The sequence below is a fragment of the Ursus arctos genome, unplaced genomic scaffold, assembly GCF_023065955.2.
Source record: "Ursus arctos isolate Adak ecotype North America unplaced genomic scaffold, UrsArc2.0 scaffold_13, whole genome shotgun sequence".
NCBI lineage: Eukaryota > Metazoa > Chordata > Mammalia > Carnivora > Ursidae > Ursus > Ursus arctos.
Genome location: NW_026622797.1, coordinates 11,774,486 through 11,791,720, shown reverse-complemented (window position 1 = coordinate 11,791,720; position 17,235 = coordinate 11,774,486). Strand labels below are relative to the sequence as shown.

Genomic DNA, 17,235 nt, shown 5'->3' with positions numbered 1-17,235 from the left:
AGTAAAACAGAGTACATGAGAGAGTGATAAATACTGTGGAGAAATGCAAAGCAAGCTGGAAAGGGCTGCAATAGTGAGTCAAAAGTTCAAGGGACAGGAACATTTGAGCAAAGATGAAAGGAGGCAGAGGAATCATGGTTGGGGCAGGAGCCCTACAGAAGGAGTGGAAGCTTTGGGGAAGAGCCGGGGGCCTGTGTGGCTGGAACTGTGCAGGAGGCGAGGGCAGTAAGGGATGAGGACTGATGGGAAGGCTGAGAGGTACAGATGCGGGGTTTGGGGCCATCTTGACTTCTGCTCTGAGTGAGGTGGGAAGGCATTGCCTGGCGTTGAGCAGGGGAGCGACAGGGTCTGAGAAAGGATCGGGAGGAAGGATCCCTGGGAGAATGGAGGCCAGGAGGCTGATTTTATATCCTATGTTGATGATGAGTACTGCTATCTTATTGCTTTACACTTTGCATCGTGGCTAATCTATTCTTTGAAAACCTTTTTTTTTTTTTTTAAGATTTTATTTATTTATTTGACAGAGAGAGACAGCCAGTGAGAGAGGGAACACAAGCAGGAGGAGTGGGAGAGGAAGAAGCAGGCTCCCAGCGGAGGAGACTGATGTGGGGCTCGATCCCAGAACGCCGGGATCACGCCCTGAGCCAAAGGCAGACGCTTAACGACTGCGCCACCCAGGCGTCCATATTCTTTGAAAACCTTAGCCCTCCTTTCGACTTGCTTTGCTCCCGGTGGAAACAGAAAATCTGCCCCTACTGAGGCACCTCCCCTCCTTCCTGCTCTCAGTAGGCTGTTTTACCCATCCCTACTGAGGCACCTCCCCTCCTTCCTGCTCTCAGTAGGCTGTTTTACCCATCCCTACTGAGGCACCTCCCCTCCTTCCTGCTCTCAGTAGGCTGTTTTACCCATCCCTACTGAGGCACCTCCCCCTCCTTCCTGCTCTCAGTAGGCTGTTTACCTAGGAACTTGATGGTAGCATTTGGATGAGAACAAACATCATTGATTTATTTTCTTTTATTTCCACTCCTTAAGGGACGGGCTTCAAATACATTCATATAGGAACAATACCCCACTTACTTTTTAGAAAACTTGTCAATTTCAAATCCAGTCTCAATCATCCTTACTTGAAAAATGCCCACATCTTAGCTTCCTGCTCACACTGACCCTTATCCTTTCAAATAGAAATCATGCCTGTCCTTGCTTTCTTGTGGCTTCGCAGCGTGTCAGCCTTCTTAGGGCTTGCCAAGCCTTTTATACTTTTTACTTCCTTGTAATGGCTTTGTGTGTTTTTCCCTCTGTAATTGACTCACAGGTGACACTGGACAGCTTTGGTGCAAGAGGCAATGAAGGAACCCTGAATAGGCTCAGAAGTGCTTCAGGCAGAAAGAGAAGAAAAGAGACTTTGAACAGAGAAAGAGGCTATTTACGTTGACTCTCTTTCATCCTAACGGTGAGGGACACTCACTGTGAAGGGACAGGGCAGTTCCACTTCCGCATTTCGTCCAGTAGGAATGACCTGGTCACCAGTAGAACAAATATCCCAAACAACAGGCTACACCTCTGTGATCTGCCCAACACTCACCCCTCCTCTGTCTCCAAAAATAAAAAAAACCCCGAAATCAGTTCCCTGTCTTTAAAGCTTGGCTTCCAGAATTCTGTAGCTGATATCAGAGGCCCCATATACTTCAGGTTACTTTAAAAAAAGTTTTGTTAAACAGAAAGTCATCCTCAGTCAAGAGATGAAAGTTCTGAACTTTCCTAGCAACGAAGTTATTGCTTTTAATAGGACTCATCCCACACATTTCTGCAGAGCTAATGGAGTCCCAGATGTTTTAGGAGACAACTGCAGGAGTGGACAATGGCTTTCGGGAGTTTCGTGTGCGTGTTGCAGGCCCTCAGGTCACATCCTTCCTGGCATGGACCACCATGCGAAACTCAGCCACCTCCACCTCGGAGGGCCTGGGTGTGTGCAACACGCAGCGCTGTGTTCTCTGCACGTGCCACCTCTTCCCCATGCTCCCTACAGCTCTAGAATTCTGCAGACTTGCACGTGGCCCAGGTCAAGGCGATCAGGGGCCAGAAGGAAATGGACCTGTGCTACTTTTTGAGAAACAATTTCAGAAATGGAATAAGAAAAGCTAGTCATCTATTTTACTAGCAGAGTCCACAGAAGCTCCCTGTCTCATGGCCTGGATAGGCATCCCCAAACACAGGCAGGGGACACATCCTCCAGTACAAGATGTGTTTCTTTAGATCCCAAATCCATTTCCTGAGCCTGGAATGGGGACAAAATTATTTATTTATATGTCTGTTTATTTATGGCCCGGAACCTCTCCAAAGAAGGCGATTGCACACAAGAACACAATTTTATGATGCCGTGTGGCAGAGTGATTAAACATTGTGAGCTCTTGAGCCCTCTAACCTGTCCTAGACTCGCAGCTTCCCCAGCTACAAGCTGGGTAACCGGGGGCAGTTTTTTTAACTTGAACCTAGATCACCACGTATATAAACAAACCAACAAAACAGCCCTCTAGAACCACAACCTGTGAGATTATTGTGAGGATGAGAGGTATGGTTCATGGAAGCATCTAGCACAATGTCTGACACAGGCATTAAGCGCTCAGAGCTGTTCGTTGTGATTGCCGCTCTCTTCGCTGTCCTTTGGAGGAGCTTACAGAATGAATACCATGTGTTTATATTAGAGACAGCAAAGGGAATAATTTGCCTTACTTTGGGGTCTGTGTTCCACTGGGCCCTTGTGAATTATAGAGGTGGTGATCACTGAGAAGAGGTGAAGCCCAACTTTATCTCTAGTACCAGTCTGGGAACCTCGGCATTGATCGTACAGATGCGGTCCTGACCGAGGAACCCCTTCACTAGCAAAGTGCGCTCCACGCTGTGTGTGTGCTAAACCCACAGGAGGCATTTTATGGGGTGCCAAGGTTGACCTTGACCTTGACCCAATGCCTCCACCCAGGAGAAGTCCAGTGGAGTTGCACTGTGACCTTGCCTCCTTCTGGACAGTGCCCTCTGTTCCCCACAGTTATGAACTGAAAGTTTGTGTTGTCTCCAAATTTATATGTTGAAACCCAATATGATGGTATTGGGAGCTGGGGCCTTTGAAAGGTGGTTAGAGTTAGATGAGGTCATGAGAATGGGGCCTCCAGGCTGGGATTAGTGTCCTTCTGAGAAGAGAAAGAGACCAGAGCTCTCTCTATCTCTGTGATGTAAGGACACGGCAGGAAGGTGGCCATCTGCAAGCCAGGAAGAGAGGCCTCATCGAAACCCAACCATGCTGGCTGCCTGATCTCAGACTTCCAGACTCAAGAACTGTGAAAAATAAACATTTGTTGTTTAAGGCACCCAGTCTATTCTATTTCTGTTATAGCAGCCTGAACTATATGCTGTGTGCTAAGATATCCATGCTGTACAAAATAACACAGCACTGACAGAAACTTCGACAAGCAGGGTTATGGAGACTTTCCCCTGAACGAATCATGACCATTTTCCAAAAAAAGAATTTTTCTCTCTAAAAAGATAAAGACTTTGAGTGATTAGAAAACATAAATAAATGTTTATTATCCTCAATAAATGGTAGCTATTTCGTCCTGGTTTTTATTTTGTTGTTGCTGTTGTAAAGGTCTTCCTGGATAAATACAATAGCAAACAAATTTTGAAGCAACTATTCCTTCTTTTTGAGAAACTTCCTAAATGTGGCTTCCATGTCCCATTTTAAGGAAATATAATTATAAAATAATTTTTCTGGTTATCTATTATAAGACTGAGACCAGTCTTTGTCAGTTGTTTTTAGTCTCTAAGACTTTTTCTTTAAAAGACCTTTAAAGTTAATTATTTCATGGCTGTATTACTGCTTTGCCCGATGAGGGAGGACTGACCTTGTTGGTGCCTCAGTTTGTTCTAATTATAGTTAATAAGACTTCTTGGGCAACCAAAATGTTCATTAATAATAAAATCATTACATCAAGTGGGGGGATATCCATACTTCGGAATACTCTGAAGACAGTAGATAAAATGAAGTCAGTAGGTATTGACAGCAAAGGTGCTCTAAGCCATATTATAAAGGGCAATGAAAACAAAACAAAGTGCATCTCTCTCTCTCCCCCTACCCACATCTCTATTTATGTATAAATAAAATAACACCCTGTGTATGCGTATGGGTGCAAATACATGGAGAAGCAACAGAATGAGACATGCTCCGTTGTTTAATGGTGAACCCTTAGAGGGCAAAGTGGTGGCGGTGGTTAGTTTGGGGAGGAAGGCTAATGAAGGGAGACCTTTTGACTTAGTATTTTATTTGAATCTAAGTATTTTATTTGAATCTTTATTTGAATCTAATGACAAGGACATTATAGTTTTCTATGGCTTGTGTGGTTAATAAACCAAAATATTAAAGCTATTAATACTGGTCACCTCCCCACAGGGCAATGGTGAGGCCTGCTGGGGGACTGAGGTCTTTTGAGGCTGTCTAGTGAAAGATGGGGGGCACAGGTATCTCCTAGAGGGGCACTGTGGCCTCGTATGCCCCAGTTCAATTTATTACCACACCATCAGTAGTTAGCAGAGATGGTCAATTCCAGGGGTAGCCAGAGCTCCAGTGTGAGGGAAAGGGAAAGCAAATAATTTCTCAGACTAAACAGATTAAATTAAATGCATTTTTCATTCATTAGAAAAGAGAGCAGACCCTCCTTTGTTTTATTAATATATTTAAGTAGAGTATGGATTTTTGCCTTTCTTGGCCTCTTTGCCTTGTTCCCACTGGCCTGAGCTGTCTTTTTATTTGAATTATCTGTTTATTATATTAGGTTAAGGACCCAAGGCCATCTTGCATGGGACACACTATAAATACCCATTATCATGGTTATGTATTATTGGGGTGATGAAGGAAGACAATTTATGAAGAAATGAGATTATCTCGGTTTTTCTATAATCCATCTTATTATAGTCTGAAGATTACATATGCAGTTAGGAAAAGGAACCAAAGCTTTCAGTTGGCCGTTCTCTCTGCCCTGTCTACATGGCTGTGACATTAGGGGAACTAAAATGTATAAGCCAATATATTTATGCCTGCCATCCCCGCTCCCCATTTGCACACACCTATTTCATTCATCATTTTGACAGCTTGCACAAGCAAACTGTCCTAATTTTTTTCGAGAGCTCTTTTCACAAATTGAGTGTGATGTGGAATTAATCATCCCGTTAGGCAGGCGTTGGAGGACATTCATCGCAATGGGGCATTTGCACCCCCAGTGCTCAGTGCCCTTCGAATTGCATCTCAGAGACCCCTCAACCACTCACACCCCCTTCCCTCATCCTGAAGGAGCGGTGTGTACTCATCTGCCTCCAACTAAGTGAAGTTGGGCTCTTACTCCTGCGTTGAAAATACCCCCTCCACATATTACAGCTTTCCCCCACGTTCCCCCACCCCGCTGCAAGCCATCATTCTACTTATTTTTACTTTGCTTTCTTGGGAAATTTCCCCCTAACCACTTCTCCCCCTCCTCCCCGCCATCTTTAAAAATAAAAGATCGTTAGAAAGAAATTTTAAAACACCAGCTTCAAATAGAAAGTGCTACGCATGATCCCAGAGAAGCAGCAGGCATCCTATTGGCTATTCTCCTGCATTTTACTTAGAAGTGTTCTAGAATAACATGGCAAAGGAGAAGGGCAAAGAGAGAGAGTCTGCCATGGCAGCAACCAAGAAAACTTTGCAGTTTTGTTTTTTTTTAATTGTAGACTGGCAACATCAGGCTTGTACGTAAAAATGTACGACTTTATACCAACCAGTCTTGTATACAGGGAGAAAATCCCACCTAATTGCAGTTAACCCTTTAGGCTTAAGTTTCCAGCTCTGAGCTCCTACGCCGCATTTTCGCCTTTGCTTGTTACAGAAGAGAACGATCTGAAAACTATAGCCCAGATCTATAATTGTGAAGACGTTGTTGGATAAATACATACTGCTGTGCTCTCCTGCACTCTAAAAATTAGACAGATGCCGAGAGTTTCATGGAAAGAGTATTTATATCTCAAACACATGTAGGCGGCCCTGACAAATATTAGTTACATAAGCCTAATGAGAGCTGTAGTCAAACAAACACCCAGTGGCTTTAAAACCAAAAAACTTCTTGGGGCGCCTGGGTGGCGCAGTTGCTAAGCGTCTGCCTTCGGCTCAGGGTGTGATCCCAGTGTTCTGGGATCGAGCCCCGCATCAGGCTCCTCTGCTGGGAGCCTGCCTCTTCCTTTCCCGCTCCCCCTGCTTGTGTTCCCTCTCTTGCTGGCTGTCTCTCTCTCTGTCAAATAAATAAATAAAATCTTAAAAAAATAAAATAAAACCGAAAAACTTCTTAAACGTTTTCTCCCACATGCACACTCTAACCAGGTAGGTCTTAGGTGGAATTCTCAGTGTAAACTGTCAATAGCATGAAATCTCACTTTTTGCATAAAAGAGTCTTGAAGGTGGAAATTAGAAACACATGCTCCCATCCTGACTCAGTAGCTAACCAACTAGATGATTTTGGACAAATTACTTCCCGGTCTGAGTACAGATGCGGATGTTCATGGTCATGTGCAAAGCTGGGAGGTTAAGACCTCTCAAATTATTTTGTGATTCTATGCTTTTAGCTTTCTTTCTCCCATATACCATTATTCTGACCTTTATTTTCAGTGGAATATTGCCCCAGTATTGCCCTCAATTTCTGTAAGTTATAAAAACATTATTTTTTTTTATTTTTAATTCTTTGGTTTCTTTTTTGGGGAGATAGAGATCAGGGTCCCTGTTTTATAGTTTTGTGGTAACTGCTTAATCCTCCCACTGAAATAGATTTGAGAAGCCTCATAAACAGAGCCCAGAAATAACAATAAATTAGTGAGGGAGGAGATGGGATCAGGATTTTGTGGGTGCTTATATGGACTTTTAAGATTTTGTGAGTTCTTACAAGAATTTTTCCTATTTGTAGTAAAATAATTGGAACATATTCTTTGAATTATAAAATTACTGAACAGTCTTTTTAGTTAAATAAAAAAATGAATTAGTCTTAGTAATCTAGAATTTCATAAAAATCGCACAGACTCCATTTGTTCATTCATTTTGGCACGTAGACATTTATTCACTCATTGATTTATTCAAAAATTGTCCTGTGTACGTGCATGCGTGTGTTATCTCATTATAACGATATCCAAAGAAGCCACATGCAAGGAACTCAGAATCCATTAGGGGAAATGAGATCCTTTGTGAACATGACATAAAAGCACACAGATAGCAGATACTGAGAGAAGGGTGAGATGTTGTAAGTCCAGTGTGAGGAGAGTGAGAGGTTTGTCATGTTCGTGTCAAAGGGCCTGGAACATAGTAGGTGCTCAATAGATATTCATTGAGTGAATAAGAGAATGAAAGTGAGACGCGCAGTCTACAATCCATCCGTGTGAAATACAACGTGACCTTTAGTGTTGTGACAACCATGAAGCAAGAAGCTGCCTCTGTGGATGGCTTTTACGGGGTAGACAGCAAAAGGAAAGAAAAAGCTTAGGGGGACTGAGAAATCATCATGAAGCATAACAAAACACTGCTGGGGCGGGGGGGGGGTTCTGAATGAATAAAAGAGTAGCTGTTTTGCTTGTTTGGTATCATAGACTGAATGTCTGTGTCCCCCAAAGTTCGTATTTTGAAACCTAAACCTCAATGAGATAATATTCGGAAGTGGGGTAATTGGGAGGTGATTTGTTCATACAAAAGGAACCCTCATGAATGGGATTAGTGCCTTTATTTAAAAAAAACTCTAGACTTCTGTATCTACTTTTTCCTCATTGAGCTGCAAACTGCAAGTCAACAAATTTGGCTCTTGCTAAAAAAAAAATAAAAAATAAAACATAAAAAGACTACCAAGAGCGACCTCGCTCCCTTCTGCTATGGGAAGTTAGAGCTACAAGACTGTCGCCTATCAACCAGGAGGCAGGCTCTCATCAGACTCCAAGTCAGCCAGTCTATTGATCTTGGACTTCCCAGCACTGGAACTGTGAGAAGTCCGTTTCTGCTGTTTATGTGACCCAAGTCTATGGTATGGTGGTATAGTAACCCAAAAGGACGGCGACACTTAGTTGAACTTATTGTGGTCTAGAGGAAAGAAGATGAGTCTGCATTGAAGAGTGGATTCGAGCTCTCCTGCTGCTATTTATTAGCTCTCTGTGTTTTGGGTTCCCCAGTAGTAAACTGAGGACGTTACTTATCCGAAAGAGCAATTATGGCAATTTGATAAGAGGATGCTATTATTCCTATGAGCTTTGTGATCGGCTTCAGTTTTCTCATTTGTAAATGTGAATAAAAATGGTGAGTTCCTTAAAAAGATGATGTGAGATAGTATGTATAAAATGCCTAACTTCCTCCTGCTAGGTAGTCAAGGCTTGATGAATCTAAGCTATTAGTAGCAGTAGTACTAGTAATCTCTCTACATCTTTGGCAGCTATAATGAACTTTTATATCATTTTATACACATTTACATTACATTATGTACACATCACATTATTGATTTGTCTTATTTGGTATTAAAACTCCCTGTTGGATATGGGCTCTTATTTCTCCATTGTGCAGATCGGGAAACCCAGCTCAGAAAGGTGACTGAGTCACTCAAGACGATTCTTCTAGTGAGGGTGGAATCAGGCTGAGGCAGATTCTCCGGCCAGGGATCCCTCAGTCTGTCTACAAAACAATGGTGGCAGTCATATCTACCATATGTTGGTTATGTCATGGAAAGAGCCAGATGGATCTAAGTTTGAATCCTCATTCTGCCTTTTATTACCCATGTATTTTTAGGGAAGTCGCTTTGGTTTCTCTAAGCTTCAGGGTATTTTTTTTTTTTTATGTGAGAAACAGGCTTGCTATTACCTACTGTATAAGGTTGTTGGGAATTATAACAATCAAATGACAAAATGTATGTCAAGCACCTGTCACTTGGAAACTCACGAAATGATAGCTGATTTTTCTCTTATTTCTTAGTTGGAAAAGCCCCAACTTTAGAGATCTTCTGCGGTTGCCCCCGGTGCTTCAAAGAATGCTATTCCGTAATAAATGTTAGGTGGAGAATGTTTCCATGGCTAACTAATCTTAGAAGGATGGGTGAAACAAAAGAGGTTCTTTTCTACAGAACTTAATAGGCTAATAGGTGATGTGAATCTTCTAGAATGGGATTTGTAGTAGCTTAAGTTCTTCTGACTACAGAATTCCCTCTAGTGGACCATAGCACATGAGTGATGTTCATATCTAACTCATGTTAGAGAGACATGCTAATCGAATCAAGCAAATTCCTTTGCTACAGGAGGAAACTGGAGCCAAAGTGTGAAGCAGAAAAGTGGCAGAATCAGGCCCAGAACCAGGCTTGCCTGACATCCCGAGTCCTCCTGAACTGACACCACTCGGTGTTAACATGGCTGCCTTTCTCCTGCTGCTGGAGCTTCTGCCGCTGGTCCTCAGACGGTTAAAGTATGGACCCTCTCTGGGTAGGACAAAAGAAGGAAGGCAACTATGGAGGTGTCTTGTCAGAAAACATTCAAGAAATGACAAAAGAGTTTCGGAGCTTGGCAACACCAAGCAAGTAGGCCAATGGATCCCAACTGTGGCATTTTTGCTTCTCGTCAAGACCCTTGAGGGAGGAAGATGCTGAAAGGCACACTTGCAGCCATAACATCAGGCTAAAGAGCCTAAGGAAAGGGCCGCCTGTTAATATCACTAACAGTAGCCCAGTCACAAAGCCATTTGCAGCCTGTCCATATTTTACTGACATGAGCAATTACATGTCCTGTAATGGCAATGAAGCAATAAAATTTATGTCTTGTCATCTTTAATAAGATTAGACATAACGCTTCTCATAAATGTAATACCGAATGGAGATTTTTAAGAACATAAGTATAGTTAAGGATCCTTGAGTTTATCCCTCATAGTTAATTAAAATCCTCCCCAAGAATTGGCTGATGATAGATAGAAGGATGTTGAACCTTTTAACCCATGTGAGTGTGAACTAATGATTTTTTCCATACCTTGCTCAGCTTCAGCGGGGTTTGTGACTCACATTTGTACCATATAGATTTCAGAAGAGAGGCAAAAGGAGTGACCCCTATTCCCGCAGCAATGCACACGCTCACTGGATAGTGAAATACATCCGTCAGCGCGGTTCCGAACGGCCCGTCCACCGCCAGCCTGCAATCACAAAGTGCAGCCCTGTGACCTTCAGCACGCTCTGCTCTGCAAAATAAAGCCGTCCTCAACCGATGGTGTTCACAGGGTGTGTTAGCCTCTGTGCGCAGGGGGCTGGCTCTGTGCTTGGAGAGGCTGGACTTAGCACGAGGAATTGGGTCCATCTCCTGGGGATGGGGGATGCCCAGACCTGCCAGACCAGGTGCGATTCATGGAAGGACTAAGCCTTCTGTGGCTCACGCTCATGCCTCTTCACAGGGCAAACCCTCAAAATTCTTTGAGGCTTGTTTTGGCTCCAGGCATCTTGAAGCCTGATAGAGGAGACTTTTTCTTTTTCCTCTTTTCTATTCTTTTCTTTTTTCTATTCTATTCTTTTCTTTTTTCTCTTTTCTTTTCTCTTCTCTTTTTTCCTCTCCTCTCCTCTCCTCTCTTTTCTTTTTACTTTTCTTTTCTCTTTTCTGCAGCTGCCATCAGAGGAATAAAGCAGAAGGTGGTTCAGAAGGCTTATCCGTCCTATTGCTAACGTGCTTCTCCTGTTTTTACTTATTCACTCCCACATCTTAGGATAGTCATATAATTTTAGTCTAGAAGCCATTTGTTTGAAATAAATATGATTTTGAGATAGTTTCTCAGTTATATGGAATTTCCAAAACTCGTTATTTTGGATGATGACGCAAACTCAAAATCTGGGTTTTTGCCTGGAATGGCACCAGTGTTTTGTCTTTGCTTAGCAAATTTTTCTTTGTAAAGATGAAGCATATTTGTTGAATAAATACGATTGTCTTTCACATGGTCCGGAATAGACCAGCCCCCGGATTCTACTCCCTTTCTCAACACCAGTTCTCCATACTGGCTTTTCTTTCATTTCCTAAAATACACAGAACCCCCTCCCCCACCCTTCTGCCCCGGGGCCTTTGCATATGAAAATCCAAGTAACCGGAAAATACTCTGTCCTAATTCCTTCCTGCTCTCCTGACTTGGTTAATAGTTATCCTTTCATTGGGTCTTATCGGAATCATCATTTCCCTGGGGAGGCTTCACAGACCCCTTAGACTAGGCTAACTACCCTCTTATATAATTTATAGCCCCATGTGCTGGTTCTCTGGAGTCCTCAACACATTCGTAATTTTACAGTTTTTTGGGGCGTGTACATGATTTGATTTGCATCTGTCTTGATCACTGGACCACAAGTTCTCTGGAGGGAGGAGCCAGGTCTGTCTTTGCTCCCCTCAGCATCCCAGGGCCATGCATGCTCTCTGGCATGGAGCTGTTCAATAACAATTTGTTGAATAAATTGTAAAGGGAATGTTTAAAATATTTCAGTCAGCAGAATGTATTAAATAACCTCAACTATTCCAAAAGCATACATTTACATATGAACAAAGATATGCTAATTAAAAGGCTTCTAAGTTATTCATAACCATTCCCTAAGGGGTGTCTGTTGAAGGCACCTGAGGTTGGCCCATTTGGGCTTACTATGTGTTCATGAAAGTTCAATTGGGTTTTATTTTTAAATATTCCATATGCCAGACCTCCTAATAATTCAAATTAACTCTCCTCAAGTTAATCTTAATTAATAAGGCTTTATTACATATTGATATATGGAAATGGAAGAATAAAAATAAAAGGTCATTAACCAGAAAGGGTTAGTATCTCAGCCCACTGTAGATTAGTTTATAAATAATTAGATAAGGGGAATCGAGAGAGGAAAAAATGAAACTGCCCAAGGATTAAAATGTCTTACTGTTAATTGTTTTTATAATTAGTTGTATTTGGGATTTATTTGACACTGATTTGAAAAGATAACAATGAAACCGAAAGAAGAATTGTGTTGTATAATCCACAGAAATATGTAATAAACACATTTCCACATAATTAGAACTGAGAATCTAAGCTGGAAATGGCAGAAGAAAATATTTAGTCTAGCTTCCCTGCTATATTCCTATATAGTAGTCCTTCCTTCCACAACCCCGAGAGCTGATCCCATTGTGATGTTAAATTGCAGGGCACCTTGTCCCAGGTAGGGGCAGTTCAAAGTAGGAGATCGTTTTTCTCATGTCTCGCTGAAATCTGTCTTCTGAGGACTCATGCTGCTCGCCTTCCTGAGAAACACAAACCAGGTCTCTTCCCTTTCTTGTCTCAGGCCTTTAAATGGTTGATCGTGGCTATCGTGACACCCTGATTGTTCTTTTTTGGACAAAAATGTCTCCATTTCTCAAGACCTCTCGCAATCCTGAACTGGCTTCCTTTGCACAAATTGTTTATCTAGTTCACTCAGCTACCTCCTCTTTGATTTGAACACAGAGTTTAATGATGCAGCTTAGAAAACGAGTAGCTTTTCCAGCATCCCCATAGTGTGGTTCCCTGTTGCTTCCAGTCGGGCGCACACGCACCCACCTCATCGAACTCCACCCTCGACTTTCTGAACCCACCGTCTTTGCGCATCTGCACATTCTCCCCGTCGATCTTCACTTTCACTGACATCTGTGCAGCAGGTGACCTTTCTTAGTTTGCTCATAATAATAATTAACCTTTTTTACTATGCAATATGTGGAGGGCTTTATAAGAACCGTCATGTTTAATCCTAAACAAAGTCTTAGATACTATTATCATCTTTATTTTACATAAAGGCACATAGTTACATACATTCCCTAAGATCACACCCAAAACCGGGGCTTTGAACCCACGCTGTTGGACGTTGGCGTCCTTGGCTCTGGGCAGCAGGTTAAATCACTGAAAACTCTAGCCTCGACTCTGAGAAATTCCTCCATTTTACCTCAGAAGGCAAAATCTTTTGTTTTTTTATTTAAAACAAATTTTTAGATATATTTATTTATTTGAGAGGGGGAGGGGCAGAGGGAAATGGAGAGAGAGAATCCTCAAGCAGACTCTCTGCGGAGTGCGGAACCCCACACAGGGCTCGATCCCATGAACCTGAGATCATGATCTGAGCAGAAATCAAGAGTCGGCACTTCACTGACTGAGCCACCCAGGTGCCCCTTTTTCCTGGGGCTGTATTAAATCCTTTCTGGATTCGAGATAGTGAAAAATTATAGTGTCCTCTCCCATGTGTTTGATTCAATTCAAAATCAAAACAACACTAAGAGATAAAATCATCCTGGGCACCTGGGTGACTCAGTCGGTTAAGCGTCTGCCTTCGGCTCAGGTCATGATCCCAGAGTCCTGGAATCAAGTCCTACTTCAGGCTCCCTGCTCAGTGGGGAGCCTGCTTCTCCCCAGCCCCTGCTCATGCTCTTTCTCTCTCTCTCTTGCTATCTCTCTCTCTCAAATAAATGAATAAAATCTCAGAAAAAAAAGAGATAAAATCATCCAAGGAAGTCTGATAAAATTCTGAGTCTTCATATATTGAAGAGTTGAATAAATTGTAGGTTTTTTCTTATTGTTGTTGTTCTGCTAATACATATGCCTCCACATGTATAGAGGCAGAGGTCAAATGAATTTAACAAATGAAGGGAAACTGCATTGTTTCCAACAACTCATTTTTATTCATTCGACAAATATTTATTGAGTACCAACTAAGAGTTAAGGCCTATTCTAGGCACTAAAGACAAGACAACAAAGTGAACCACATGGATAATGTCCCTTTTCTTATAGAACTTCCATTCTAGTGTGGGAAGGTATATAGTAGACAGATAAACGAGCAGATATTTAGTAAGTCAGGGGAGGATAAGTACTATGAGGAAGAATAAAGTAGGGCTGAGGACAAAGCGATTACTGAGAGTCAGCTGGGGTCATTGTTTCCAATGAGGAAGGAAGGAAAGACCTCGTTAGGAGACATTTGAGCAAATACCTGGGGGAGGTGAGGGAGCAGCTTAGCAGAAATCTAGGGAAGAATGTTCCAGGTAGAAGGAACAGCAGTGGTAAAGCTGCTTAGGAGAGTGTGCTCGGTGTAGGAGAAAGACAAGAAGGCTGGAAGGGTGGCTGAGTTCAAGGAGGGGGGAAGGAGGTGGGGCAGGGGAGCCCAGGGAGGACTGGGGGTGGGAGAGAGGGCATATTGTGTCAGGCCGTGAGCTGACAAGGCACCCCACAGATAGAAAGCATATTTAGTTCTGAGAAACAGGTTCCAAGTTCTCATTGGGGTATTGGCTGAAATGCCAACTGGTTTGTGAAAGGCAAGGTTGGTTGATAGACCGGATAACTGTATACACTAAGAGTAGAGACCAGGCTAGCAACAGGATGAAAGTATTGATCTTGGCAATGCCAAAAGGAGGGCAGGTACGTGTGTGTGTGTGTGTGTGTGTGTGTGTGTGTGTGTGTCTAGTTTTATTCCTGATTTTGAGCATTTGCGCTGCATTCTGAATCTTAGAATTCTGTTATATTACTTCCTTTCCATGATTAAAAAGAGAGGACTGCTCTTAAATGGAGGAGCAGTCAGGTGTTGTCATCTGACTTTGGGCTCTGGTCTGACCAGGTGATGCTTGCACTTGGTTTGTTATCATACCACTCTTTAGTTCCAATGTTTGAAATGAGGGTATGTGACTCTTCCTAGCCACTGAACACAAGCAAGCCCAGAGCTACACAGTCACAGTTCAGTGTCCTATGGGAGGGAGGAAAGAGGGACAATAAGCTGAGAAGATTCTGTGCCTTTCATTTATTCTAGTGCCTAGTTTGCCACCTGTAAATATTTGTTAAAATAAATGAGCTAAAGCGTCCATACTGGGTCCAGGCATTCATTAATTCCTTCCTTAAATATTTACTCTGTATGCAATACATGTCTGACACTGCTCCAGGCACTGGACATAGATGGCAGGACAGGCAATGCCCTGCCCCCAGGAAGTTCCATCCAGGCGTGTCCTGACAGTGTTCACCACCTAATTTCTTACAGCCGTGGCCACTGCTTGGTAGTTCCCGACACCCTCCAAGGATGGCAGGAGAAGGAATCTCTTGATGCTTCTTTTGAAATGTCAAATTCTTTCAAAATGTTTTTCTCAATGCTTTTTGTGTGTGTCCGTTTTCCTGGAGCCTTAACCATGGGTGTGGCCTGCTTCTTGGGTCATCCTGCTGGAAGAGTGAGAATCAACTTTAAGCCATTGTTTGCTAAAGGGAGCCAAGGAGGGGTCATTGATACTGGGACCTGGGCTTGTCTGAATAGGATGTTGTCTTTGAATTGTGTCCCCCCAGTTGGTAAGTTGAAATCCTAACCCCGGTACCTTAGAATGTGACCTTCTTTGGAAATAGGGTGGTCGCGGGTGTAATGAATCGAGTTAAGATGCAGTCATACAGGAGGTGGGCCGGCCCTTAATCCAATATGACTCAGATTTGTAAGAAGAGGCCGGAGAGACACAGACATGAGAGGGGAGAATAGCATGGGATGACAAAGAGAGAGACTGCACTGCTGCAGGTGCAAGCCAAGGAATGCCTCGGATTGCTGGTAAGCCCTGGAGCGGAGGAGGAGGCAGGGCAAGTCTCCCCTAAAGGTTTCAGATGACGCACAGCCCTGCTGTCCTTTCGATTCAGCCCCGGACTCTCCGGAACTGGGAGAGAACACATTTCTGTTGTTGCCGGCCACCCAGTTTGTGTTCCTTTGTTACCACAACCCTAGGAAACGAATACAGATGTCATCTGTGCTTTTCCACCCTTCCCAGACAGACCCTCTGCACATCGACCTTGCAGCAAAGTTAAGACCCCGCGTGCAGGTTGATGTTGATTGCATTGGGCCCCTTGAAGTTCTAGAGAACGGAGGCGGCGTTTTGCCATCTCTGTAATTCTGGCGCCTAGCGGGGGTTACGGATACTTGTTGATACACACACGCAGCACTGACCGATTGAATGGCACTACCTTCTCCACCGTCAGATCATTTTATCACTCTATGAGCTTCAATCTGCAATTGCTTAGCTCTTTTTCCAGTGGATGGGGCCTGCCAGCCTCACTCTGACTGTAAAGCATCCCCCTTCGGAAGACCAAAATAACAAACATAAAGACTTCAGACTGTAACAGCAAAAAGTTCCCAGAACTGTCTTACGCATGGCGGGCTGCGCGTAATTAGCCAAGTGTGGTTTGGAGCTGAGAAAGCACAGTGCTCCTTCTTCCTGGATCACTGCCTGCCTTTGTGGAACATTTGGGTTTTTTTTTTTTTTTTTTTTTTAAAGAAATGTACTTGCTTCTACTGGAAATCCACTAAATTATACTCTTTATATAGGTCCTTAAATTCAAAGAAATGGATTAAAACTTGCCATCTAGAATAAAGATATGGCTGGATTTGGGAAGCCTGTTGATGCATGAAAATGCCTTGTTATACTATTCTAACTTATATATAAAAAAGAAACGGGGTCCAACCTTGGCAGGCTCCAGAGCTCCTTCGGGGCTTGTCCCTCTGCCCCAAAGGCTTTACATAAAGCTTCTGTCCAGTCTCCTGCTACCCGGATGTGGACACTGAAGAAGTCCTCCTGAGGGGCGGAGGTGAGGGTGAAGGGGTGCCATTCCAGCCAGGATATGGAGGGGCACTGGATCAGGATGTATTGCCCCGGCGCCATTTTGAAGTCACGCTTTCTCATGTGAAGTTCCAGAACTCCAGACGGGTGGCTCACCACCTGAATCAGAGCAGAGAGTCTCAGGTTAAGGGAGAAGATGATGGCTTTGGCTCCACCAGCGGTTTTTAAATTCTAGAATCAGCTTTTCTGAGGTTTCATTTACATATGCCATTTGCGGTTAGCTTCCAAGGATCTTTGCCATCCCTTTTTATATGTGGCCTGGCAACTCCAGCAAGCACGAAGCTTATCCCCTTCAGAGTGCCATCCGGAATTTGGGTAGCTGCACCCAGGAGCCATGTGGTATCTGGCGTGTGACTTTATGTCTCGAATGGCCAAGCTCTCGCTAACACAGTTAACCAGGATCAAGAGAATAGGAGCTGGCGTATCAGACATTGCACTTAATGACGCTTAGAGTTATTAAAATACTCACCGAACTGTCTCCATGGTCTTAAAATGAGGACCCTCTTTGTTACCGTTTTCAACGATCTGCAGCTTTTCTCAATCTCTGGTTGATTAGCCCTGTTATTTTTTCATTCTAAGTGG

General features: G+C 43.2%; 1 protein-coding gene across 1 annotated transcript in view; it reads right to left on the bottom strand.

Annotated features, from left to right (window-relative positions):
- Positions 1-17,235, bottom strand: part of NOX3 (NADPH oxidase 3) — a 56,393-nt gene that overhangs the window by 16,392 nt on the left and 22,766 nt on the right. Inside the window, exons 9-10 of the mRNA XM_026505117.2 lie at positions 16,499-16,752; positions 10,045-10,204 (exon numbers count right to left, since the gene is read on the bottom strand). Coding sequence (XP_026360902.2) covers positions 10,045-10,204; positions 16,499-16,752 — 414 coding nt within the window. The remainder of the gene's footprint in view (positions 1-10,044; positions 10,205-16,498; positions 16,753-17,235) is intronic.